At 51.9% G+C, this 26,088-nt stretch overlaps 2 protein-coding genes across 2 annotated transcripts in view; both read right to left on the minus strand.

Moving 5' to 3' along the window:
* MRPS6 (mitochondrial ribosomal protein S6) overlaps window positions 1-25,589 on the minus strand; it is a 50,398-nt gene extending 24,809 nt beyond the window's left edge. Inside the window, exon 1 of the mRNA XM_038766099.1 lies at window positions 25,430-25,589. Coding sequence (XP_038622027.1) covers window positions 25,430-25,474 — 45 coding nt within the window. The 5' untranslated portion in view covers window positions 25,475-25,589. The remainder of the gene's footprint in view (window positions 1-25,429) is intronic.
* On the minus strand, window positions 236-2,900 carry SLC5A3 (solute carrier family 5 member 3). The gene has a single exon (XM_038766097.1). It carries the CDS (start codon window positions 2,865-2,867, stop codon window positions 702-704), a length of 2,166 nt encoding a protein of 721 aa, XP_038622025.1. The 5' UTR covers window positions 2,868-2,900; the 3' UTR covers window positions 236-701.
* Window positions 25,590-26,088: the final 499 nt, after the last annotated feature.

Here is a 26,088-nt window from a genome sequence, read left to right on the forward strand (position 1 = left end):
CAAAACAACCACCCCACAACACACACACACACAAAACAAAAACGGTGCCGCGGGCTGGTATCCCCTTTCACTGAGTGAGGGAGTCGCTCCCACCAGCCCGCCCGATGTCTACGGGTCCAATTTTGAAAGAGGGCAGCCACGGTCGGGCAAAAAAATATATATACAAACATATATACATATATATGCATATATATTATATATAATAAAATAAAAATAAAAAGGACCGTGACCCCTGGCTGTCTTGGGTTTGGGAAAGAAAAATGATCAAAACAAAACCAAACGACCTTCCCCAGACTTGGCAGTGTCAACATAACTACCGGTTCGTGTTTTACGGTACTCTGAAAGCTCTCTTGGTAGCGGGTCTGGGTTCTTTCATCCGATCATGCCAAAATGTGAACGTTTTCCCCTACTTTGGTATCGAAAACAAAAACTGAAACAGAAATCTCAACACGACATCCGCACAACTTCAGGAGGATAAAACACGTTCTGCTTCACGTAGCCGGAGGTTAACTCTCAAGCCATCTCTGGGTAGATAAAAACGTCTCTCGGGTAGGCGACGATTTTTTTTTCCCCCCCTCTTTTTCTCTTCTACGGAAAAAATCTGGCTAAAACCTAGAGCGTAAACAATGCCTGAGAGATGCAACATCTACATCTGTCGAAGTCGGCGTTTTGGTCTCGCCCTCGAGGAGCTGGGCGTCCGCTCACAGGGAGAAATAAACGAACATGAAGATCCCCAGCAGACACACGGAGAAGAGCCCGACGTTGAGCAGCGGCTTGACCCTGGGCGTCTCCTCCAGCATCTGTAAACAGGCGGCCTCTCCGTCTGCCGCCGCCGCCGCCGCCTCGTCCCTGTGCCCCCTGGGGCTCGGGCTGTCGCCCCGGAAGCCGCAGAACCAGTCGACGAACTTCCAGTACCGGTCCCCGGGCCCGGCGGGCTCCCTCCCCCGGGCCCTGTGGCCCATGAGGGCCACCTGCCCGTTGGAGTAGGAGTCGACCGGGGTCTCCGCCTCGGAGGGGCTGAGCGAGGCGGGGGCGGCGGGAGCGTCCTCCCGGCAGGCGGCCAGCAGGTTGACGTCCTCGGGCCGGACGCCCCCGAGGCCCTCCTCGGCCTTGCCGTTGGGGACGCCGCCGGCGCGGTCGGGGCCCTTCTCCCGGGCCCGGTAGGGGGGATCCCCCTTGCCGCCCCCCCCGGGCGCCGCCGCCGCTGCCGCGGGGCCCAGGGTGGACCAGAAAGTGGTGGTGCGGATCTGCTCCGGCGCCGGGGGCGGCGTGAGGAGGCTGACGGCCACGGCCACCAGGCCCGTGATCCAGAAGAGGGCTGCGGCCACGTACATGTAGTGGACGTCCCGGACGAGGGCCGGCCTCGTGTCCGGCCGGTCGCACTCCGGGGCCCGGTAGGCGAAGGCCAGGGTGAGGCGGATGGCCCCCAGGACGAAGCCCATCAGGCCGCCGTAGAAGGCCCCTTGCTCGTTGCAGCGCCGCCAGAAGATGGCCAGCAGGAAGAGGGCGGCCACCGGCGGGGTCAGGTAGTCGGCCACCTCCTGGATGTACAGGTACATCTGGCCCCCCTGCATCTCCACGATGATGGGCACCCAGGCGATGCTGACGACCACCATGAAGGCGACGAAGAGCCGGCCCACCACCATCAGCTCCCGGGAGCTGGCCCCTTTGCGGACCAGCTGGTAGAGGTCCAGCGTGAAGATGGTGCTGGCGCTGTTGAAGATGGAGTCCAGGTCGCTCATGAGGGCGGCGATCATCACGGCCATCATCAGGCCCCGCAGCCCCACGGGCACCAGCTTCATGACCAGGCGGGGGTAGGCGATGTTGGAGCAGCCGGCCCGGCTCCCGCACACCTGCAGGCAGTGCTCCGGGTTGATGCAGGCCAGCTCGTCGGCGAACAGGATGCGCGAGATCATCCCGGGGACCACGATGATGAACATGGGCAGGAGCTTCAGGAAGCCCGCCATCAGGGTGGACCCCTTGGCGTGGGCGATGCTCTTGGCAGCCAGGACCCGCTGGACGATCACCTGGTCGGCGCACCAGTACCAGACCGACGCCGGCGTCTGGCCCAGGATGAAGCCCGGCCAGGGCACGTCCTCGTCGCCCGCCTCCCGCAGCATCTTCAGGGCGTCTGGCTTGGGCAGGACCAGGCACGAGTTGGTGTTGGACAGGTTGTGGGTCAGCAGGATGGCCGTCACGTTGGGCGCGGCCTGCATGTACCGCCGCTTCACCTCCTCGAAGCCGCCCACCTCCATCAGGCTCAGGACCATGAGGGTCAGCGCCCCGGCGATCATCAGCAGGGCCTGCAGGGTGTCCGTGTAGATGACCGCCACCAGGCCGCCGGTCACCGTCAGCAGGGCCGTCAGGCCGATCAGCAGGATGACCGACAGGTACAGGTTCCAGCCCAGGGACTCCTGGATGAACAGGGCTCCCGAGTACAGGTCCACCGACAGCTTGGTGAAGATGTAGAGGAGCAGCGACAGGGCCGCGAAGTAGATCTGGATCCGGTGGCCGCCGAAGCGCTTGGCCAGGTACTGGGGCATGGTGTACACCCCGGACCGGATGTACACCGGCACGAAGACCCAGCCCAGGAGCTGCAGGAGCAGCAGGGCGTTGAACTCCCAGGCCCCCACGGCAAACCCGCTGGCGGCGCCGGAGCCCGCCAGCCCGATGAAGTGCTCGCTCCCGATGTTGCTGACGAACAGGGAGGCCCCGATGGCCACCCAGGTCATGGAGCGCCCCGCCAGGAAGTAGCCGCTCACCGTGCTCCGGTTCGACTTCCACATGGCGAAGAACCCGATGCACAGCACCAGCACGAAGTACAGGGCCACGATGGCGATGTCGGCCGGCTCCAGAACGGCCCTCATTTTGGCAATCCCGCGGCGGAGGCGGGCGGGGTGCCCTCCGAAGACGGCTGGATCCGGCCTTCTGCTTTTGGGGGTTTTCTCTGGGGTTGGGGGAGGAGGGGGAGGAAAGGGGAGGCAAAAAAACCAAACAGAACAAAAAAAAAAAAAAAAGCCCCCAAAAACCCACACCAAAAACCACCCCCGGCCACGTCTTTAAGCCATGGGAGCACCGGATTACAGGGAACACCTCGGCGGGCTAAGATTATTTGTCCTTTGGCTTGCTGTTGTGATGGCGGCGGTTGAGATACAGTTTTGAAGGAGACGGATTTAAAAAAAAAAAGCCACTTTTTTCTCCTCCGCTTCTTAATTGGAATTTGAGACCTTAGCGCGCACTTTTAATCCACTCTCCACAAGACCAGCAGCCATTGCTCCGGTGTTGGAGGAGAAATTCTGAGTTGCAGCTAAGTCTAGTGGAGGCCTACTGTATCAACCCTGCAAGCAGCAAAGACAAAACACAAAGGTTGAATTAGAAAGGGAGGTCAACAAGCCACAGGGAAAAATCCGCAAAGAGAATAAGAGCTCACACGCACGCCCATCGCAACGCGGTCAGGCAGCGGGGGAGGTTTCCGGGTCCCGCCCGCACCCTGTCCGGCCGGGAGACGCGCTCGGCGGGGTGAGGGAGGGTGGCCGGTCATTCCGGGAGCAGAGAGACCACCCCGCGTCCGTTACCAACGGGGGCAGGGTGGGCGTGGGGCTGGGGAAGCGAGCGGTACGATTCATCGGGTGCCTCTCGGTGGTCTTTCCTGCTCACCAAATCAAGAGTATTTACCGAGGGCCTACTCTGCGTTGAACGTTACGCTGGGTAAATGTATTCAGCAGAGCCAGTAGCCACGGTCCCTGCCCTCGAGGAGCTTACAGTCTGCTGGATGCCGGCCTTTGGTGGGGGCAGGGAAGAGCGTGCGCCCCAGAGCACCGAGCACGACGCGGAAAGCCGGAGGAGTCACCGGAGTGAGGGCCGAGATCCAGTCAAAGCCCCGGTGAGTCCGGGCGGCTTCCTGAGGCGAGGCAATGTCTAGGAAGTTTAGCCTGTGGGCTGCTGGGACTCAGGCATATCAGACGGCAGGGGATCATCATCATCATCAATCGTATTTATTGAGCGCTTACTGTGTGCAGAGCACCATACTAAGCGCTTGGGAAGTACAAGTTGGCAACATATAGAGACAGTCCCTACCCAATAGTGGGCTCACAGTCTTAAAGGGGGAGACGGAGAGCAAAACCAAACATCCCAAGAAAATAAAATAAATAGAATAGATATGGATCTTTCCTGCTCACGTCATAATGCAGTAGCCACTCCTACCCAGAACCACCACCGTCCTTGAAGCCCAGAACCGGGCTGCATTAGCCTTCCCATCCAGGCAGTTGACCGTTCCGTAGACGCTTTCCTTCTTTAGGAGGAAACTTTCTGGGGACATTTTTATATTCCCCACATCACCGGGTCGTCCACCGGGGCAGCCAGAGGCTAGGTCCCAAGGAAGACAGGTGCCGTTTAATCCCACGGGCGTTAATTTAGACAGCAGCCACCTAGTTCTGCCCCTATCCAATGGCTGCTTTTCGAGCCTGTCCCTTACTACCCCTACTAGCCAGCAAGGACCACAGTGTTAATCACTGAACCTTTACAAAGGGAGAGAGGAAAGATGAAGGGTGTATTTGGGTTCTCCCCCTCACTCCGGGGGAGAGAGAATGGGATGTGTCTGTGTTGGGGGGCGGTGGGGGGACGATTTACCAGCTACGTGGTTATTTTCAAATGACATTTCCATCAGGGAGTGTTTCCTTTCTGAAGAAGGTCTGCCCCAATGCAAATATTATGAAGCAAAAGGAATAAGAATTATAATTATCGCTCCAAATTGCCTTCCAAATTAGCCTGACGTTTCAGGCTGGGTAAAGGCAAGGTTCTTCAGTTCCCCGTTCCCCCAGACAACTGAAGTACCATTCACGGTGGCCAAGAAAGAGAGAAACACTCGGGTCCAAAAAGAACAAGACACGTCTCGGAAAGGCCAAGGCTTAGCCAGTTTGGCCCGTGGCTTCCTTTGAGCCTCGCCTCTCTGACTGGCAGCCAGGCTGCTCTTTAGGCCGGGAATCAATACCCGAGGAGGACTTCAAGTTGGGAGCGATTAGCTACTATGGTGTACACGGGCCTTTTAAAGGTCCTAACCCCTAAGCAGCCAACTTCTTCACCCCCCTGAGCCCCGTGGACACCCAGATAATTTCATGGTTAGGTTCGGATTCCATGGGGGACCCGCTATCTTTGATTTCAGTGGGCACTGGTTGGTCTGCTCGGAGGACCCCCGCGCCTACTCACTTCAGTCAAAGACGGCAGCAATCTACCAGCAATGGTCTCCGACACTGCCCAGCTCCCCGATTTTGCGTTTTTACTCGGGTGCCCACTCAGATCCCACACATTCATGACAGGAAGGGTCGGAACAGAGCTGCCTGCACCAATCGGGCACTCGATAAATCCTACCAATTGACCAAGAAATTCATTCATGCATTCAACTGTATTTATTGAGCACTTACTGTGTGCAGAGCGCTGTGCTAAGCGCTTGGGAAGTACAAGGTGGCAACTTATAGAGACGGTCCCTACCCAACAGTGGGCTCACAGTCTAGAAGTGACAGGCAGCTTCCAGAGCAGATGATCTCCAACAGAAGTCAGGGCTGGGGATCGAATCACTTAAATCTGAGATGGGAAGGGACACCTGGGGTGGTTTCGGAGGCCCAAATACGAATTCTAGGGCATGTGCCAAACTTGAGGGATAAGGATACGTTTTTCCCGGCCAGCGGGACCCCACCACCATGAAAACTACATCTAAAGCAACAGCCGAGCCAGGGAGAGCCCCCTCCACCCCCAGCCTTGCTTGTTCCCCAAAAGCTCCTTTGGAGGTTCTGTAGGGGCAAGGACGGGGCCTGCCACAGATTGTGTAAAATGGGGCTGAAGACTGTGAGCCCCCCGTGGGACAACTTGATTATCTTGTAACCTCCCCAGTGCTTAGAACAGCGCTTTGCACATAGTAAGCGCTTAATAAATGCCATTATTATTACTATTATCATTATTGTGAACCCCAATGCCTGCCCCCTTGCCCAACTGCTGGAGCCTCTTGGCGACTAACCCAAGAGGCCATGGCTGAGGCCCCTGTCTCTCCTGGGTGCCCGGGGATTCTTTTTCAATGTCGTCGTCTCTTCCGAGTGCCACGGCAGGTGAGCAAATTCAGCCCCACTACAGAGATGACACGTTGGAGATGGGAGTTTAACTAGGAAGACCTTACAAACCTGCCCCGTTGAGATCCTTGAAATAGTGACATTTCTCGATGGGGGGGGCAGAAAATAAGTGAGATTGCTGGATCTATTTATTTCTACCACACGTGCGGACATTCTTCAGAATCCTATATTACTCTGAAAGGGGAGCACAGACATGCACATACAAACTACACACCACACACACACACCATGCAAACCAATCCACACCCTCTTTGAAATTACCATGAGCGCTAACGGGTGAATCTCTAGGTCCTACGGAAAAATCCAGCTTTGCCCTTAAAGCCAACTCGACTGTCAACAACTTGGGATTCCACATTTGTGGAACTTTTCCCATTACCCCCCCGCTCAACCCCACGACTACGTAGTGAAGGATTTCTAAACTATGAGAAAGATTTAGGGTGGCCGTTTTGGGGGTGTTTTTATAAATAGCAAGGAACCCAAGAACACTTCTTCATTCTGGGAAAACAGCATACAGCATTATACACGATTCCATCAGGCTGGGAAAAGACACGGTCTCAGGTCCATCAGATTCATGTGAAACTCAGCCCGAACTTTGTCATCACCTTTGGTATTTATTGAGCGCTTATTATACACACAGCACTACTCGGGAGAGTACAATGCTTGGGGGAGTTGGTGGACGTGTTTCCTGCTCGCAACAAGCTTAGAGTCTAGAGGATGTCTCAGCTCAATCATATCTGAATGCTTACTGTGTGCTGAGCATTGTACTAAGTGACTGGGGGAGTACATTACAACAGAGCTGAACCTGACTAAATGATTACAGGTGAAGGAGTAACTGACCTCATGGCTGAAGCTTCCTTTCCCTCCATAAAGCAGATTCTGTTCCTTTCTCTTAGTACAGTGCTCTGCACGCAGTAAGCGCTCAATACAATTGATTGATTGATTTCTCTGAGGAAACGTGGCCACCAGATCTCATGATAGCCTAGGGTTTTAAATTCTTCTCCCCCAACGTGTGTGTGTGTCTGCCTGTGGAGGGAAGGAGAGGGTGGCTGTTTGTGAAGAGATCAGACTCAGAAAGCTTGCAACCCTCTATAAGGAATATACAAACATCCGTGAAAATAAAACTCACAAGAGTTACCAGCCCCAAAGTTTCCCATGGAGGCCTACAGAGGGTCAAGTGGAACCCACTCTCTTCACTATCAACTGTATTTACTGAGCGCTTCCTTTGTGCAGAGCACTATACCAAGCGCTTGGGAGAGCACAATACAACAGAGTTGGAAAACGTGTCCCCCATCCACAACAAGCTTAAAGTATAGAAGGAGCCCAGAGATACCAAACAAAACAAAAAAACAGGTGGCTGATTTCAAGGCTGATTTCAAAATACTGAATCAGGATTCCCAGCCCTTACTTATGTGTGTGCCCGCATCTACACATACACACAATCCCCCCCCGCCCCCAACAAGGTACTTTAAGTGCACCACCATCATTTTTGCCAAGAATAACTTTTCCCAAGAGCACTTGTCTCTCAACACAGCACACAACAGAATTCCGAAGGGGATTAGGGCGATGCTCTTTGATCCCAACTGCGCCGGGGTGGATTTAGCAAGATGTCGCTCACAGAAGATAGGACTTAATTCATCACGTCACCTCCCTCCTGCCTTTTCAGTGTCTGCTCTCGGCCACCTCCTCCAGAAAGCTTTCCCTATTTAACTCTTCCCACTCACCAGTGAGTTTTAGGCCGACTGGCTAATGGAAAGTTTCTCAGTTACCTGTGGATTTGGTTTACCGGCGCTCTCCCGGCCCGCCATTCCCTGGATACCTGGGAGCAGGTTGGCTACGGACTGCCTTTCTGGGCTGATCACACAGGGGAACTGGTGGGGTGGAGGTGAGGAGGGGTGAAACCTCTAACATCCCCTCTTAAAACTAAGCAGTCTTGAAGGTCTGCGTTCACCCACAGTGAGCTCACTGAGGGAACGGACCCTTCTGTTGCTCTCTCCCAAGGGCTTAGCACACAGTGCTTCGCACCCAGGAGAGGCTCAATAAACACCTTCAACCAACTGGAGCAAGAAGCAATCAATCAGATCCGGTATGGTGAAGCTAGTTTAACCTGGAGGGAAAAAAAGGGTGTGGGGTGAGGGCGAGGGGGGAGAACGTGTGCGGAGGGAGAGATCGTGGAAGCGAGCCAGACTGGAGCACTCCGGAGTTGGAAAAAAAGGCTCCACCCTCCATGACCCACTCCACCTCCCTGTCTGGGACAACCATCTCATTCCCAGTTCCCATGACCCGCCGCCCTCTGTTTCACAGGCTGCTGTGTGTGAATTTCAGGTGCACGTCCTGGCCTTCCCCTTCCAGAGGTGCCCCTTTGGGATGGGTCGGATCGATGGGTGGCTCACCTTCTCTCCCCTAATAACGCACGAGAGCTCCTCGAGGACAAGAACAGCACGTGCCACCTAACACTGGCCCCAAGTAGCCTGGGTATGTGCCAAATAGAGACTTGCCCACGGTGTCCGTTTGTGTTCTCTTTTAGCAGACTGGGTATTTTCCAGACCACGGTTCCCTGAACCACAGGGAGCATGCAGATGAGAAACAGCATGGCTTAGTGGATAAAGCACGGGCTTGGGAGTCGGAAGGACCTGGGTTCTAAATCCGACCGCCACAGGTCTGTTGGGTGACCAAGTCACTTCACTGGGCCTCAGCTACCTCATCTGGAAAACGGGGATTAAGAGTGAGGGCCCCTTGTGTGACAGGGGCCGTGTCCAACCTGATTAACTTGTGTTTACTCCAGCGCTCAGAACAGTGCTTGGCATTTAGTAAGTGCTTAACAAGTACTATTATTACTAAAAGCATCCAAGTAAAGTCAAGAAAGCATCAGGGGACCAGGGGAAGGATTCTGGGACCCGCCGTTCCTGGCCTCCATTCCAAGGCCTCCCAACCGAAACAATGGTTCGGCTCTATCCAGGAATACGAAGCTCGTCGTCTTCAACCACAATGGCATTTGTTGGGTGTCTACGGGGGGCCGAGCTCTGTGCCAGATGCCTTCCGATGCCATTATCGGATGTCCCGGCTGCCAAAGACACCTTGGGACGCAGTGGCAGCCTGGCATCAGTCGGCTCTCTCTTTGGCCCGCTGAATTCTGCCTCCATGGCTATTCCCCAGGGTGGAGAGGATGGCTCTGGCCCGCCTGCCCTGAGGAAAGGCTGGCATCCTTTCATTCAATCGTATTTATTGAGCACTTACTGTGGGCAGAGCACTGTACTAAGCGCTTGAGTGGAGAGCTACAGAAGGAGGCATTCTCGTTCCTCTTATCGGGAGGCATTTGGGGCAAGGGAAGCAGATCACAAAGGAAATCTGTCTTCCCAGAACGCTCACCTCTCCCTAGGTGCCAATAAGGGATCATAACGCAAAACAGTCATAAGAGCGTTCATTAAGCGCCTGCTCTGTGCTAAGCACCAGGAGACCTAACATGGTTATCAGATCCGACACAGTTCCCCCGATCCACAGTGCATCTCAACTAAGGCCCAGAGGGGGTGAAGGGGTTTGCCTGAGATCACAGCAGGCCAGGGGACGACGTGGGACTCTAACCTCATCTCCTGACCTGCGGTCGTCGGCGGAATCCATCAAACGTATTTATTGAATGTTTAATTTCTACTAAGCCCTCGGGAGACTACGATGTAATGAGTTGGAAGACACACTCCCTGTCCACAATGAGCTTAGAGTCTAGAGACTTTAAGAGCTAGGAAACATGCTGTGCTTCCCAAGCGCTTAGTACAGTGCTCTGCACATAGTAAGCGCTCAATAAATACGATTGATGATGATGATGATGCTGTGGATAACCCACGGGCAAATAAATCAGCCGTGCGCCACTGGTTTTAGGATGGGGGCTTTTGTGGGTTGCGGAGGGGACCGGCACCCAAGAAAATCTTTCCTGCCCCTTCTCTCTCTGCCTCCCCACTTATCCCCAAAGCCTCTGCCCAACTGCTGCCAACCTTGGACACTTCTACCCACCCCAAAGCGGCCCACGTGTGCCTCTAAAAAGAGCACTGTCAATTCCCCACTGCCCTGCCGGACGGCCTTGGGTGAGTCACTTAGCCTTTCTCAGCCTCAGTTCCTTCACCTATAAACTAGGGATAATATGGGCTCTCCCTCCCTCTTAGCCGATGAGCCCTGAACGGGACGGAGACCGTATCCGTCCCAGCACCTAGCACAGAGTCAGCATTAAATAAATGCCATCGCTAGAGGGGGAGGAGAGAGACTATGCACTAGCCAAGATTACTGGCAGTCTGCTCGGCACCCGATTCGGTGTAAATGGCTACCCCGGGGCCCAAGTCTCCAGCCCGGCTGGGAGCCCAACCACCAACTTAAATCAGGGTTCGCAGCAGACAGGTATGCATGGACGCCGCCCCTCACATCCAAGTCTCTCCGACAAACGCCTCTTTTGTAAACTTCTCCACAGCTAGCCAGACTGCTGCTGCTGCTGCTGCTGCTGCTGGGGCCAAAATTAAAAACCAAGGAATTCTGGGGTCGGGAGCCACCTTTCTTCAGACTTCAAAGGGTCCGGGAGACCCCCGTGTCCGCTCAACCTGGAATCCGTGGACCGGACTGGGCCGTCCGACCCCGGCCTTCGGCAACGGAGCCTGGAGGATCCTCACAGGTACTTCCAGCTTGGAACGGAGGCCCAGTCATCGACAAACAGTCAACAACAGGTCAGTTCTGAGAACCTGCTAACGCAATTCCAGGACCATGCCCCCAGAATATCTTCAGTCCTGCAGAAACCAAAGCCCAGCACCCCGAAACTTGAGAGAATTAAGAGGTTAGACGATGCCTATACCCCAAGCGGATATTATTCTGGAATGAGAGCAGGGGGACTTCTCGCCATAGAACCCCTAATTTGGGGTGAACACCCAGCTTGCTCCTCCGCTCATGGAAGCGAGAGTCCACCGGCATGCCGGAAGACAAGATGCCGAAGGAAGGATTCCGTCACTCGCAGCGTACAAAACCTCCCCTGGAGTTTCCAACTACAATTTCCCATGGTCGGGGGACTACCTAGAGAGAAGGACATGTAATCACCAGGAGAATATGCTCACCCACAGAACCTGCAGGGGAGTCGATGAAAGTCGGCAGGGATCTGAGTTGTTTGGGGGGGGTGGAGCCCGAATAGCCCTATAGAGACGAAAATGGGGGAAGACACAAAATGTATTCAAATAAACGTGGGCGAAATTTGCTTCCCCCAAACGAATTACAGAAAGAGACGGCAGATCCGGAAACGGAATTTGGGCTGCAGCAGAAGGTAGGAAACGTTAGAAGTGGCGCGGAGAGGGAACGGAGCAGAATCTACACACTCGTGCTTCAAGGTCAAAGCAAGGAGACCTTGAAGTCCTACGAGTTCTCCAGGGCAGTCGGACATTCAAACCCCCAGAATGGGCAGCTTTCTGCATTCTACACTTCTTTAGCTTAAGCTAAGCTCCCCCTACCCTCAAACACCCAGCGGGGACTGAAATACCGATTTCTAGACAAAATTTTCTTTGGAAATATTTCCAACCCTTAGAAGCCGAGCTCCAAGATTAATGGCTAACGGTGGAGAGAAGTCTGATCCGTTGCTGGCTGAGGATGGGAGAGGCACAGACCAGGTGCTGAGGTCAGAAGCGACTGCCGGGCCGCCCTGTGACCTTCCTTTCACCCCTAGATCGTAAGCTCTTCGAGGGCAGGGAGCATGCCCACCAACTTTATGTGCTTAGGACGGTGCTCGGCACACAGTAAGCGCTCAATGAATGGTGTTGACTGAGAAGGTCCTTCAGAGACAGAGGAAGAAAATTACTGGGGAAAAAAAAAAAAGGATGCAGTTGTTGGCATTCCTAGTTCAGAGGAACCTGCGCTGATGAAGGAGTCCCCCAAAGATGGTAATAATAATAATAGTAGTAATAATGATAATAATAGTAATAGTGGCATTCGTTAAGTAGTGAGTATGGCATTTATTAAGCGCTTATTATATGTAAATCACTGTTCTAAGCACTGGGGAGGTTACAAGGTGATCAGGTTGTCCCCCGTGGGGCTCACAGTCAATCCCCATTTTACAGATGAGGTAACTGAGGCCCAGAGAAGTTAAGTGACTTGCCCAAGGTCACACAGCTGACAACTGGTGGAGCCGCGATTTGAACCCATGAGCTTTGACTCCAAAGCCCGGGCTCTTTTCACTGAAGTGCTCACTATGTGCCAGGCACTGTAACAAGCACTGTGGTAGGTACACATGAATCGGGTTGGACACAGTCCCCGTCCTATGTGGGGCTCACAGACTCATTCCCACTTTACAGAGAAAGTACAGAGAAGTGAAGTGACTTGCCTAAGGTCACACAGCAGACAAGTGGTGGAGCCGGGATTAGAACCCATGACCTTCAGGCTCCGAGGCCTGTGCTCTACCCATTACCCCGAGTCGATGAGTCTTCAGGACCAAGAACCCGGGGGGAAGAATTGATGTTAGCGCTAGTGGCTGGCACGGCGCTGGGCCCTCCCGTCACGCTCCCGCCTGGGCAGTGAGCATCACGAGCAAGCGGGCGGCCAGGGCTGCAGCACATGGCCAAAGTGCCCAGGTGATCAGCACCGGCTCCAGGAAGAGCCGATTCCAGAACTCAAGTCTCCCAATTCCCCGAGCACAGCCCTCTGACCCACAGCAGGCCTCAGAGCCCGGGCTCCATCCTGCCTCGGAAGCCCTCGTCTCACTTGCTCCCGCCCAGTTGAAGATAAAAGCTCCGGCAACATTCCCGTCGGGTCCGCAGACTGACACGGAGCCACGCCGCCTCCGCCCGCGGTTCCCGGCCAAAGTCAAGGCGGGAGTGCAGGGGGGAAGAGACAGGAAAAATCTCTCCCGGCTGATCCAAGACGAACCGTTCTGCAATAAAATGGAGGAACTCTAAGCCAGAGAGCAACAGGGTTCCCTGAGAGCACAGCGCTTGTTCCACGTCCCGCTCCGAAGCACAATCCCATCCGGGCCAAACCCGGAGAGAGGAACTCTTTCCTGGGTGTGCCAAGCTGAGTGGGGAGTGCCCCACTCCACAGGGGTCCCTGTGGTCATAGGGAATTGGGGGCCAGAACCTCCCTGCCCAATTGCCCCCCTTGACCTGGACGGCACTATTTTGAACCACGCTGCCCACGTACAGATAAAAAAAAGCATCCCAACTCCAATGATAAAACAAATCCAAGGCTAGCTCGTCTCCAGATCCTCAGCCCAAGCAAAAACCTACTCCTCGGTAAACAGTGATGGTGGTGGCTTAAGCAGAGCAAGGCCAGGGTGAGTTTTTTAGGCTGTGAGCTCATTGCGGGCAGAGAATGTGCCTGTTGTTGTACTGTACTGTCCCAAGCGCTTAGTACAGTGCTTTGCATACAGTAAGCGCTCAATAAACACGATTGAGAGAACAAATTTTCTACTCTGGACTCCAAGCTACCTTGCTATCGGGTCTCTGTCAAAACTGGATGATAGAAGTGACCCTTCAGCCAGGGAAATACCCTTTCTCTGAGGCATGGGGATGGACGCATGATTCAGCTCCCCTCGATCATTCAAACTTTCCAACCTCGGTCTTGCAGGAGCTCCTAATTAATCAAATAGAAACGAACTAAGATTTCTCTTTCCTAAGGATCCCACAGCTTTATAGCTGCCTGACCTTCCCGAGTGGTCCTAATCTCCTATGGAAAAATGAATCACGATCTGTAATCATAAACTAGGACATTTATTAAGATCTTACTATGTCCAAAGTGCTGTGCTAAAAGCTGGGAGAGACACAGGGTATTGAGACAATCTAAGAAGTAGGGAGGGCATTTATCCCTATTAGACAGATGAGGAGACTGAGGCACAGAGTGGGTGTGTGACTTTTTTTAATGGAATTTGTTAAGCGCTTAGTATGTGCCAGGCACTGAACTAAGCAGTGGGGAAGATGCAAGATAATCAGGTTGGACACAGACCCTGTCCCACATGGGGATCACAGTCTTAATCCCCATTTCACAGATGAGGTAACTGAGGCCCAGCGAAGTGAAGTGACTTGACCAAGGTCACACAGCAGGTCAGCAGCTGAACTGGCTTAGAATCCATGTCTTCCAACCAACACTCTTATTACTCAACCACACTGCCTCCCTCCCTAGATAACACCCCTTCGTATAATTTATTACTCTATTTGACTTGTACATATTTACCATTCTATTCACTTTGTTAATGATGTGCATATAGCTAGAATTCTATTTATTCTGACAGTTTTGACACCTGTCTACATCTTTCGTTTTGTTGTCTGTCTCCCCCTTCTAGACTGTGGGCCCATGTTGGGTAGGGACCGTCTCTATGTGTTGCCGACTTGTTCATTCATTCACTCATTCAATCGTATTTATTGAGCGCTTACTGTGTGCAGAGCACTGTACTGAGCGCTTGGGAAGTACAAGTTGGCAACATATAGACTTGTACTTCCCAAGTGCTTAGTACAGTGCTCTGCACACAGTAAGTGCTCAATAAATATGACAATGAATGTCATGTTAGACTCCACATCCCACAGCTCAAGGGAATTGGCTAACTCTAATTTTGCTAAGGACTCTGGGGATGGAAGGAGGTTGGCTTCAACTCTGGCTACTTGCGTCGGCGGGGCACTTACTAGATGCTTATCCTGAAAAGCATCACTTGGAAGAGAGACAGACACAAATAAACAATTCTAGCTGAAGCAAAAACTTCACAGCCATTGTTCCTCACTACCCCAGCCCAACCTGAGGTCATAAAAAGTTATCCCCAACGCACAAAGCACTCGTTTCAATTAACGGGTGAGTCTCACCAAGGTGCGATGATGGAAAACTCCAACCTTTTGTCCAGAAAAGACTGACAACATGGGATTCCCTTGGAAAGAGGAAGAAAAAAAAATTCTTCCCCAGATGTCAAAACAGATTCATTCGATCGTATTTATTGAGCGCTTACTGTGTGCAGGGCACTGTACTAAGCGCTTGGGAAGTACAGGCTGGCAACATACAGAGACGGTCCCTACCCAACAACGGGCTCACAGTCTAGAAGGGGGAGACAGACAACAAAACAAAGCATGTGGACAGGTGTCAAGCATCAATCCCACTCCTTCACTAATCTAAACCATAGCAGATAAGCACATTCAGAAAATGGCTTAATCAGAGATCATGAACTTGTAATTTCCAGGCTTTGGGGAAGTCCCTCTTGTTTCAAAATCTCCAATGGCTACCAATCAACTTACGCCGCATCAGGCAGAAACTTTTCACCCTCGGCTTCAAGGCTGTCCATCCCCTCGCCCCCTCCTCCCTCACCTCCCTTCTCTCCTTCTGCAGCCCAGCCCGCACCCTCCGCTCCTCTGCCGCTCACCTCCTCACTGGACCACATTCTCGCCCGTCCCGCCGTCGACCCCCAGCCCACGTCCTCCCCCTGGCCCGGAATGCCCTCCCTCCCCACATCCGCCAAGCTAGCTCTCTTCCTCCCTTCAAGGTCCTACGGAGAGCTCACCTCCTCCAGGAGGCCTTCCCACACTGAGCCCCCTCCTTCCTCTCCCCCTCATCCCCGCCAAACCTCCTTCCCCTCCCCACAGCACCTGTATAGATGTATATATGTTTGGATGTATTTATTACTCTATTTATTTTACTTGTACATATTTATTCTATTTATTTTATTAATATGTTTTGTTCTCTGTCTCCCCCTTCTAGACTGTGAGCCATTGTTGGGTAGGGACCGTCTCTATATGTTGCCAACTTGGACTGCCCAAGCGCTTAGTCCAGTGCTCTGCACACAGTAAGCGCTCAATAAATATGATTGAATGAATGAATGATTCTTCTTTTTAAGTACCAGCCGACCCACGACCGCAGCCAGCCGGAGCCTCGGTCTCCTCCGGGCTGCGGTCACGAGTCTTTGAAGGGTTTGGTCTCTCTGTTCTCCTATCAGAGTTCGGGTGCCGGCTTCTTGCTTTCAAGGGTAGCAGCCCCAGCTTCCCTGGATACAACAGCCGGATCCCCCTGAGGCCTGGGTTCTGACCTCCATCGCCTGCCTAGGAACTGAAGGCGCTGAGAATTAATTCTCCCTGATCACCTGGATTCTCAGCTAGGGCTAGCTACACCTAGCTACATATACGTTGCCAACTTGTACTTCCCAAGCGCTTAGTACAGTGCTCAGCACACAGTAAGCGCTCAATAAATACGATTAAATGAATGAATGAATACACCTGCGGGCAGCTCTTTGCTCCGAGAACGGCTGGACTCTACCCCCTGGAGTTACAACAATCAATCAATCAATCGTATTTATTGAGCGCTTACTGTGTGCAGAGCACTGTACTAAGAACTTGGGAAGTACAAGTTGGCAACATCTAGAGACAGTCCCTACCCAACAGTGGGCTCACAGTCTAAAAGGGGGGGGACAGAGAACAAAACCAAACATACTAACAAAATAAAATAGACTAGATGTGTACAAGTAAAGTAAATAAATAGAGTAATAAATATGTATGTACAACATACATGGGGAGGGCTCTAACCCTTTAGATTGGCTCTTCTCAGAAGAGGAGAGGGATGGTACATATAAGGTCCTGGCCGGACCATTGAACAGCTACAACTTCTAGCCCTGCCACTTGACCTTGGGCAAGACAATTCACTTCTTTGTGCCTCAGTTACCTCACTTGTTAAATAATAATAACAATAATGGCATTTGTTAAGCACTTGCTAGGAGCCAAGCACTGTTCTAAGTGCCGGGGAGGTTACAAGGTGATCAGGTTGTCCCATTGGGGGCTCACAGTCTTCACCCCCATTTTACAAATAAGGTAACTGAGAAGTTAAGTGACTTGCCCAAAGTCACACAGCTGACAATTGGTGGAGCCGGGGTTTGAACCCATGACCTCCAACTCCAAAGGCAGTGCTCTTTCCACTGAGCCACGCTGCTTCAATGGGGGTTAAGACTGTGAGCCCCATGTGGGACATTGACTGCATCCAATCTGATTAGCTTGTATCTATCCCAGAGCTTAGTACAGTGCCTGGCACACAATAAGCGCTTAACAAATACCATCAAAAAAAAAAAAAAAAAAAGGCTGAGAGGAAGGGCACAAGGAAGCACTAAAGGAAAAAAGCCACTGCTGCCTTGTCCCCTTCCGAGCTACCTCTCACCAGAAGTTTCGACAGGGGAATTCCCACAAGCCTAGATTTGTTTTTGTTCATCGGAAGTCTGGTATTCCGCAACACCTACAGAGACCCTTTAAATGAAGTTCTGGAAGTTGGACTGTCATGGGACTGACCACCAACTGAAGTTGCACATTAATTCAAAGGGTCCACCTTGACTATAGAGTAGTTGCCTGACCGGTTGGACTGAGGTTGCTTACTGGGAGAACACCTACCCTATTTATACGACTTTCCCTCAACTGTGGAGTTGCACTTTCTCTAACCTGATCTTCCTCACTGAAGGCAAGATGGAAATTTCAAGTCCTGATGGCCTGAACTGTCCAAGACACACGCACGCACAAAAAAAAAAAATCTTCCTCAGCCTAGAACAAAAAACAAAAAACAAAACCCTTCGTCTTCAACCAAGCAGAGACGTTTCAGAAGCGAGTTTTACAACAAAACTAAGCTTCATTACGTGTGTTCCCAACTCAAGGTTCGAGGCGTACTTTCTCAGCTTTTCTGATTATAACATCATTGTTGCAATGTCCTATCTGCAAACCGTGGCGACACAAACCACCACACTCCAGAGACAAAGAAAGGAAAGTCAACTGACCATCTAGACTCTCTTCCCTCCTCCACACCGCCCATTCTCTCTCTTTCCACCTCTGGCTTGCTCCCCCAGCCCAGATCTCCCAAGGCATCCAAGGTCTAATACTTTTTCCTACTTCATGATTAAATTCAAGGGTGACTTGATAGGGAATCCAAAACCTATCCACTCCCTGTTTCTTGGCTTACCTAAATAAACGAGCAAAACGTTCTGCCCAACAGGTACAACGAAGGAGGGAAACTTGTTCAAACCATGTCAGAAGGTGAAAAGGCACTGCGAATCACCGACAAGCTTGGAGCCACAGTGGGAAGTTAAATACGTTTGGGAAAAGTGGTGGTTGGGTTGTGACCTGTGCTCTGCACACAGTAAGCGCTCAATAAATACGATTGATTGATTGTGGCCTTCAGGTTGGTGAGAAGAGGGGGGAGTGGAAGGAGAGAGAAGCAAGCCTGACCCAAGTTACATCCATACGTCCTTCCCGCCCACCTGCCTGGTATTACGGTGAAGAAATCAAAATTAAACTGAAAGGGCAAAGGGGGTTGAGGGGAACCCACAGATCGTATTTGGTAATATTTCTCAGAAAGAGGAGGGGCCGTGCTCAGAAATCATTCCTTCCTATAATGATAAATTCTTGGTCACCAGATCAACTCAGGGTGTGAATTGGAAATCAATCAATCAATCATATTTATTGAGCGCTTACTGTGTGCAGAGCACTGTACTAAGCGCTTGGGAAGTACAAGTTGGCAACACACAGAGACAGTCCCTACCCAACAGTGGGCTCACAGTCTAAAAGGGGGGAGACAGAGAACAAAACCAAACATACTAACGAAATAAAATAAACAGAATAGACATGTGCAAGTAAAATAGAGTAATAAATATGTACAAACATATATACATATATACAGGGAAGCGCAGTGGAATCCCAATATTCACCTGAGGGGAAACGGTTGGAAGGCAAACTCCCTTCCCAGAGAAAGCTCCAAGACCCTAGGGTTAGATCCCACTTTAGGAGTCACTGGGCCACAAACTGCTTCCCCACAGCACCTGTATATATGTTTGTATGTATTTATTACTCTATTTATTTTACTTGTACATATTCTATTTCATTTTGTTAATTTGTTTTGTTCTCTGCCTCCCCCTTCTAGACTGTGAGCCCACGGTTGGGTAGGGACCGTCTATGTTGCCAACTTGTACTTCCCAAGCACTTTTAGTACAGTGCTCTGCACACAGTAAGCGCTCAATACGACTGAATGAATGAGGAATAATTGTTAGAGGGATAGGACAAACCCACCAGCCAGATTTCTATTGCATTGGAATAATTTCTGTAAATCGTGCCTCGTTTTATTAATACTTACATGCCTGATTCTCGCATCCTGTCTCCAAAGAAGCCTTATGAGTTCCCTGTCACAACAATTTCCATAGAGCACAGTGCAAAAATCAGACATACCCAAATATAGTCACTCTTGGAGTTCTCTACTTACAAAGTCCCACAAGGAATAGCAACTTTATTATTATTTTTTTTTTTAAGTATGCCAGGCTTCTTCTGGACAAGGAAGGCCTTCACAAGCTTTCGCTCGTGGGTCCGATGAATCCAGAAAGACTCAGAGGTGCGGACAAACGGTTTTCACAGTCCGCCGCCCACCCCGGAGAAAGATTTTAGGCAGGAGAAAGAATCCTTCACCCTGCAGTGCCAATGCTGGGATAACCCAAAACGACTTGGGGTGCTTACGGTGCCAACGGGGGCACGGCACAAATAAAGGTAGGGCGATTTAAAAAAAAAAAAGGGAAGGGGAGGAGAGACAGGAATTTACAGACTCCTATAACCACAAGGTCAAAACGAGTCACCTTAATAAGGACAGTGCGGAAGACAGGTGAAGAGGTAGGAGCTGTTCTTTTTCACGAGGAAAAAAATAGCCATTCATTCAATCGTATTTATTGAGCGCTTACTGTGTGCAAAGCACTGTACTGAGCGCTCGGGAAGTCCAAGTTGGCAACATATAGAGACGGTCCCTACCCAACAGTGGGTTCACAGTCTAGAAAAAGAGCCATGAAAAGAGAGGATTGGGAAGGGCATTGGCACCGGCTCTTTTACGTCCAGATATTAATGCTTTCGCAGGGGTGATTGGGGTTGCAGAAATTGGAAGCCTGGAGATTTTTAACAACAAAATTCCACCTTTTTTATTTTATTTTTTTCCCTTCCCCGGCCAGAAGCTGTCTCTGGAAAGCCCAGCGTTCCCCCCTCTGGACTGTGAGCTCGCTGTGGGTGGGGAGAGGACCTGGGTTCTAATCCCGACCCCGCCACTTGTCTGCTGGGTGACCTTGGGCAAGCCGCTTCGCTTCTCTGGGCCTCAGTTGCCTGCTCTGTACAATGGGGGTGAAGACTGTGAGCCACTGATTGACTGATTATACTTCTTATCTTTGAGCCCACTGTTGGGTAGGGACCATCTCTAGATGTTGCCAAATTGTACTTCCCAAGTGCTTAGTACAGTGCTCTGCACACAGTAAGCGCTCAATAAATACGACTGAATGAATGAATGACAGGGAGGTTGTGTCCAACCCGATTTGTTGGATTCCCCCCCAGCGCTTAGTATGGTGCCCGGCACATAGTAAGCGCTTCACAAACACCCTCTGCAAAATAGGGATGAAGACTGTGAGCCGCACGTGGGACAACCTGATAATAACCAGAGAAGCAGCGAGGCTCAATGGAAATAGCCCGGGCTTTGGAGTCAGAGGTCGTGGGTTCAAATCCCGGCTCTGTCACTTGTCAGCTGGGTGACTTTGGGCAAGTCACTTCACTTCTCTGGGCCTCAGTGGCCCCATCTGGAAAATGGGGGTGAAGACTGTGAGCCCCACGTGGGACAACCTGATCACCTTGTATCCTCCCCAGCGCTTAGAACAGTGCTTGGCACCTAGTAAGCGCTTAACAAATACCAACATTATTAGTCTCTGTGCCTCAGTTCCCTCATCTATAAAACGGGGATGAAGACTGGCCACTGAGGCCACTGCTTACAGAAGCAGCGTGGCTCAGTGGAAAGAGAACGGGCTTTGGAGTCAGATGTCATGGGTTCAAATCCTGACTCCTCCACATGTCTGCTGTGTGACCTTGGGCAAGTCACTTAACTTCTCTGAGCCTCAGTTTCCCTCATCTGTAAAATGGGGATGAAGAGTGTAAGCCCCCCTGTGGGACAACCTGATCACCTTGCCCAGCGCTTAGAACAGTGCTTGGCACATAGTAAGCGCTTAACTGTGAGCCCGCTGTTGGGTTGGGACCGTCTCTATATGTTGCCAACTTGTACTTCCCAAGCGCTTAGTACAGTGCTCTGCACACAGTAAGCGCTCAATAAATACAATTGAATGAATGATCAAATACCAACATTAGTCTCTGTGCTTCAGTTACCTCATCTGTAAAATGGAGATAAAGATGGTGAGCCCCCGTGGGACAACCTGATCACCTTGTATCCTCCCTAGTGCTTAGAACAGTGCTCGGCACCTAGTAAGCGCTTAACAGATGCCATCATTGTAATAATGATAATAATGTTGGTATTTGTTAAGCGCTTACTAGGTGCCAAGCACTGTTCTGAGCGCTGGGGGAGGATACAAGGTGATGAGGTTGTCCCATGGGGGGCTCACAGTCTTCACCCCCGTTTTCCAGATGAGGCCACTGAGGCCCAGGGAGGTGAAGCGACTTGCCCAAGGTCACCCAGCAGACAGGGGGGCGGGGCCGGGACTCGAACCCTCCACCTTCATTCATTCAATCATATTTATTGAGCGCTTACTGTGTGTAGAGCACTGTACTAGGCGCTTGGGAAGTCCAATTTGGCAACATCTAGAGACGGTCCCCGCCCAACAGTGGGCTCACATTCATTCACTCATCCAATTGTTATTGAGCACTTACTGTGTGCAGAGCACTGTACTAAGCGCTTGGGAAGTACAAGTTGGCAACATATAGACACGGTCCCTATCCAACAGCGGGCTCACAGTCTAGAAGGGGGAGACAGACGACAAAACAAAACATGGGGACAGGTGGCAAGTCACCAGAATAAATAAAAACTTGTACTTCCTAAGCGCTTAGTCCAGTGCTCTGCACACAGTAAGGGCTCAATAAATACGATTGAATGAATGAAATAAAAATAAAGCCAGATACACTTCAGACTCCCTCCTGTCACCTGATGACCTTGGGCCTAACCCCAGCACTTGGCACAGGGCATGGGCCCGGGGCTTCGCCCCCATTATCGATCAATCAATCAATCAATCGCATTTATTGAGCGCTTACTGTGTGCACAGCACTGTACTAAGCGCTTGGGAAGTACAAGATGGAAACATATAGAGACGGTCCCTACCCAACAGTGGGCTCACAGTCTAAAAGCAGCCATTATGATGGCTGCTCTGAGGGGAGGGGTGTGTGTGTGTGCTGCTCTGAGGGGAGGGGTGTGTGTGTGTGTGTGTGTGTGTGTGTGTGTGTGTGTGTGTGTGTGGAGTGTGTGTCCTCTCCCGAACGCTCCGCCCAGTGTTTCGCACACGGGGGGCGCTCGAGACGTGCGAATGAATGAATGAAGGGATGGATGAATGAATGACTAATCCGCCTGTGGCGCGCGAGCTCTCCCTCACCCCGCGCGGCCCTCAGGTGGCCCGCGCATGCGCGCGAGCGCGCGCCCCGCTCCCCCCCCCCCCCCCCCGGCGCGCGCATGCGCGATGAGAAGCAGCGTGGCTCAGTGGAAAGAGCCCTGGCTTTGGAGGCGGAGGTCTGGGGTTCGAATCCCACCACCGCCACGTTCTTTCATTCATTCATTCATTCAATCGCATTTATTGAGCGCTTACTGTGTGCAGAGCACTGTACTAAGCGCTTGGGAAGCCCAAGTAGGCAACATCTAGAGACGGTCCCTACCCAACAGCGGGCTCACAGTCTAGAAGGGGTGGGGGTCATTCATTCATTCGAATTTATTGAGTGACTATTTATTATTATTATTATTATTTATTTAGTACATATTACTCTATTTTACTTGTACATACCTATTCTATTTATTTTATTTTGTTAATATCTTTGGTTTTGTTCTCTGTCTCCCGCTTCTAGACTGTGAGCCCGCCGTTGGGCAGCATTCATTCATTCAATCGAATTTATTGAGTGACTATTTATTATTATTATTATTATTTATTTAGTACACATTACTCTATTTTACTTGTACATATCTATTCTATTTATTTTATTTTGTTAATATCTTTGGTTTTGTTCTGTCTCCCCCTTCTAGACTGTGAGCCCGCCGTTGGGCAGGGCCCATCTCTATAAGGTTGCCAGCTTGTGCTTCCCAAGCGCTTAGTCCAGTGCTCTGCACACAGTAAGCGCTCAATAAATACAATTGATTGATTGATTGATCGACCAATTACTGTGTGCAGAGCACTGGACTAAGCGCTTGGGAAGCACAAGTTGGCAACATATAGAGACGGCTCTACCCACCTGCGGGTTCACAGTCTAGAAGGGGGAGAAATTCATTCCATTGTATTTATTGAGCGCTTACTGTGTGCGGAGCACTGTACTAAGCGCTTGGGAAGCCCAAGTTGGCAACATATAGAGACGTCCCTACCCAACAGTGGGCTCACAGTTGAGAAGGGGGAGACATTCACTCATTCCAACGTATTCATTGAGCGCTTACTGTGTGCGGAGCACTGTACGAAGCGCTTGGGAAGCACAAGTTGGCAACATCTAGAGACGGTCAATCAATCAATCAATCGTATTTATTGAGCGCTTACTGTGTGCGGAGCACTGTACTAAGCGCTTGGGAAGCACAAGTTGGCAACATCTAGAGACGGTCCTACCCAACAGCGGGCTCACAGTCGAGAAGGGGGAGACATTCATTCATTCACTCCAACGTATTTATTGAGCGCTTACTGTGTGCAGAGCACTGTACTAAGCGCTTGGGAAGCCCAAGTTGGCAACATATAGAGATGTCCCTACCCAACAGTGGGCTCACAGTCTAGAAGGGGGAGAAATTCATTCATTCCATCGTATTTATTGAGCGCTTACTGTGTGCGGAGCACTGTACTAAGCGCTTGGGAAGCACAAGTTGGCAACATCTAGAGACGGTCCTACCCAACAGCGGGCTCACAGTCGAGAAGGGGGAGACATTCATTCACTCATTCACTCCAATGTATTTATTGAGCGCTTACTGTGTGCAGAGCACTGTACTAAGCGCTTGGGAAGCCCAAGTTGGCAACATATAGAGACGTCCCTACCCAACAGTGGGCTCACAGTTGAGAAGGGGGAGACATTCATTCACTCCAACATATTTATTGAGTGCTTACTGTGTCTGGAGCACTGTACTAAGCGCTTGGGAAGCCCAAGTTGGCAACACCTAGAGACGGTCCCTACCCAACAGCGGGCTCACAGTCGAGAAGGGGGAGACACACAGCAAAACAAAACATATGAACCAAATAAAATAAATAGATTAAATATGTACGAGTAAAATAGAGTAATAAATATGTACAATCACATATACATAGATACAACGTGGGTCGGTGGAAAGAGCCCGGGCTTTGGAGTCAGAGGCCATGGGTTCGAATCCCGACTCTGCCACATGTCTGCTGTGTGACCTTGGGCAAGTCACTTCACTTCTCTGAGCCTCAGTGCTCTCATCTGGAAAATGGGGATGAAGACTGTGAGCCCCACGTGGGACAACCTGATCACCTTGTATCCCGCGCAGCGCTTAGGACAGTGCTCTGTACATAGTAAGCGCTTAACAAATGTCGTCATCATTATTATTATTATTATTAGATACAGGTGCTGTGGGGAGGGGGAGGAGGGGGCTCAATCTGGGAAGGCCTCCTGGAGAAGGTGAGCTCTCAGGAGGGATTCAATCGTATTTATTGAGCGCTTACTGTGTGCAGAGCACTGTACTAAGCGCTTGGGAAACACAAGCCGGCAACACAGAGAGACGGTCCCGACCCGCTGTCTGCTGTGTGACCTTGGGCAAGTCACTTCACTTCTCTGAGCCTCAGTTCTCTCATCTGGAAAATGGGGATGAAGACTCGTGAGCCCCACGTGGGACAACCTGATCACCTTGGGGAAGCAGCGTGGCTCAGGGGGAAAGAGCCCGGGCTTTGGAGTCAGAGGTCGTGGGTTCGAATCCCAGCCCCGCCACTTAGCTGGGTGACTTTGGGCAAGTCACTTCGCTTCTCCGGGCCTCAGTTCCCTCATCTGTAAAATGGGGATGAAGGCTGTGAGCCCCCCCGTGGGACAACCTGATCGCGTTGTAACCTCCCCAGCGCTTAGAACAGGGCTTGGCACATAGTAAGCGCTTAATAAATCAATCAATCGTATTTATTGAGCGCTTACTGTGTGCAGAGCACTGTACTAAATGCCATCATCATTATTATCCCCGAACAGTGCTTGGCACATAGTAAGCGCTTAACAAAGCCTTCTAGACTGTGAGCCCGCTGTTGCGTCTCCAGATGTTGCCAACTTGGACTTCCCAGGCGCTTAGTCCAGTGCTCTGCACACAGTGAGCGCTCAATAAATCCGAATGAATGAATGAAGACATGCCATCATGATACCGGCCGGGGCGGGTGGGGGGCTGGGGGAGACGGCGGCGGAGGGACTCACCCGCTGCGTGGCTCTCAGGATCAGCGCCAGCTCGTAGCGCGGCATCGCAGTGCGGTGCCGGGTGCTGTAGTGGCCGCTTTACCGGGGGTTGTGTGTTTTGTGTAGTGTGTGTGTCTGCGCACGCGCAGCCGCGCCGGGAGGGGAACAGCGGCGGCGTCTGCGGTTGGCGGGCCCAGGCGACTCTTAAAGCGGCTGCGCACTAGAGCCCGCCCCCCACGGGCCCCGCTTCTCCCGCCGCCCGCGGGACACGCCCCTCCAATCAGGACCCGCCCCTCCGTCCTGGATACGCCCCCTCTAGGCAGGCCCGTCCAATCAGGACCCGTCCTTCCGTTCTGGCCACGCCCCTTCTAGGCCTGTCCAATCGGGACCCGCGTCTCCGTCCTGGCCACGCCCCCTCTAGGCTGTCCCGTCCAATCAGGACCCCCCTCCGTTCTGGCCACGCCCCTCCAAGGCAGGCCACTCCCGTCCAATCAGGACCCGACTCTCCGCCCTGGCCACGCCCCTTCTAGGCAGGCCACGCCCCCTCCGGGCACGTCCCGCCCTTTCCCACCAGCAAGCCACGCCCCTCCAATCAGGGCCCGCCCCTCCGCTCTGGCCACGCCCCCTCTAGGCAGGTCCGTCCAATCAGGACCCGCCCCTCCGACCTGGTCACGCCCCCT

Source organism: Tachyglossus aculeatus, chromosome 24 (assembly GCF_015852505.1).
Source record: "Tachyglossus aculeatus isolate mTacAcu1 chromosome 24, mTacAcu1.pri, whole genome shotgun sequence".
Lineage (NCBI taxonomy): Eukaryota > Metazoa > Chordata > Mammalia > Monotremata > Tachyglossidae > Tachyglossus > Tachyglossus aculeatus.

Coding starts and splice junctions, on each gene's coding strand:
- SLC5A3 (XM_038766097.1), bottom strand. CDS start 2,867: ATGAGGGCCGTTCTGGAGCCGGCCGACATCGCCATCGTGGCCCTGTAC.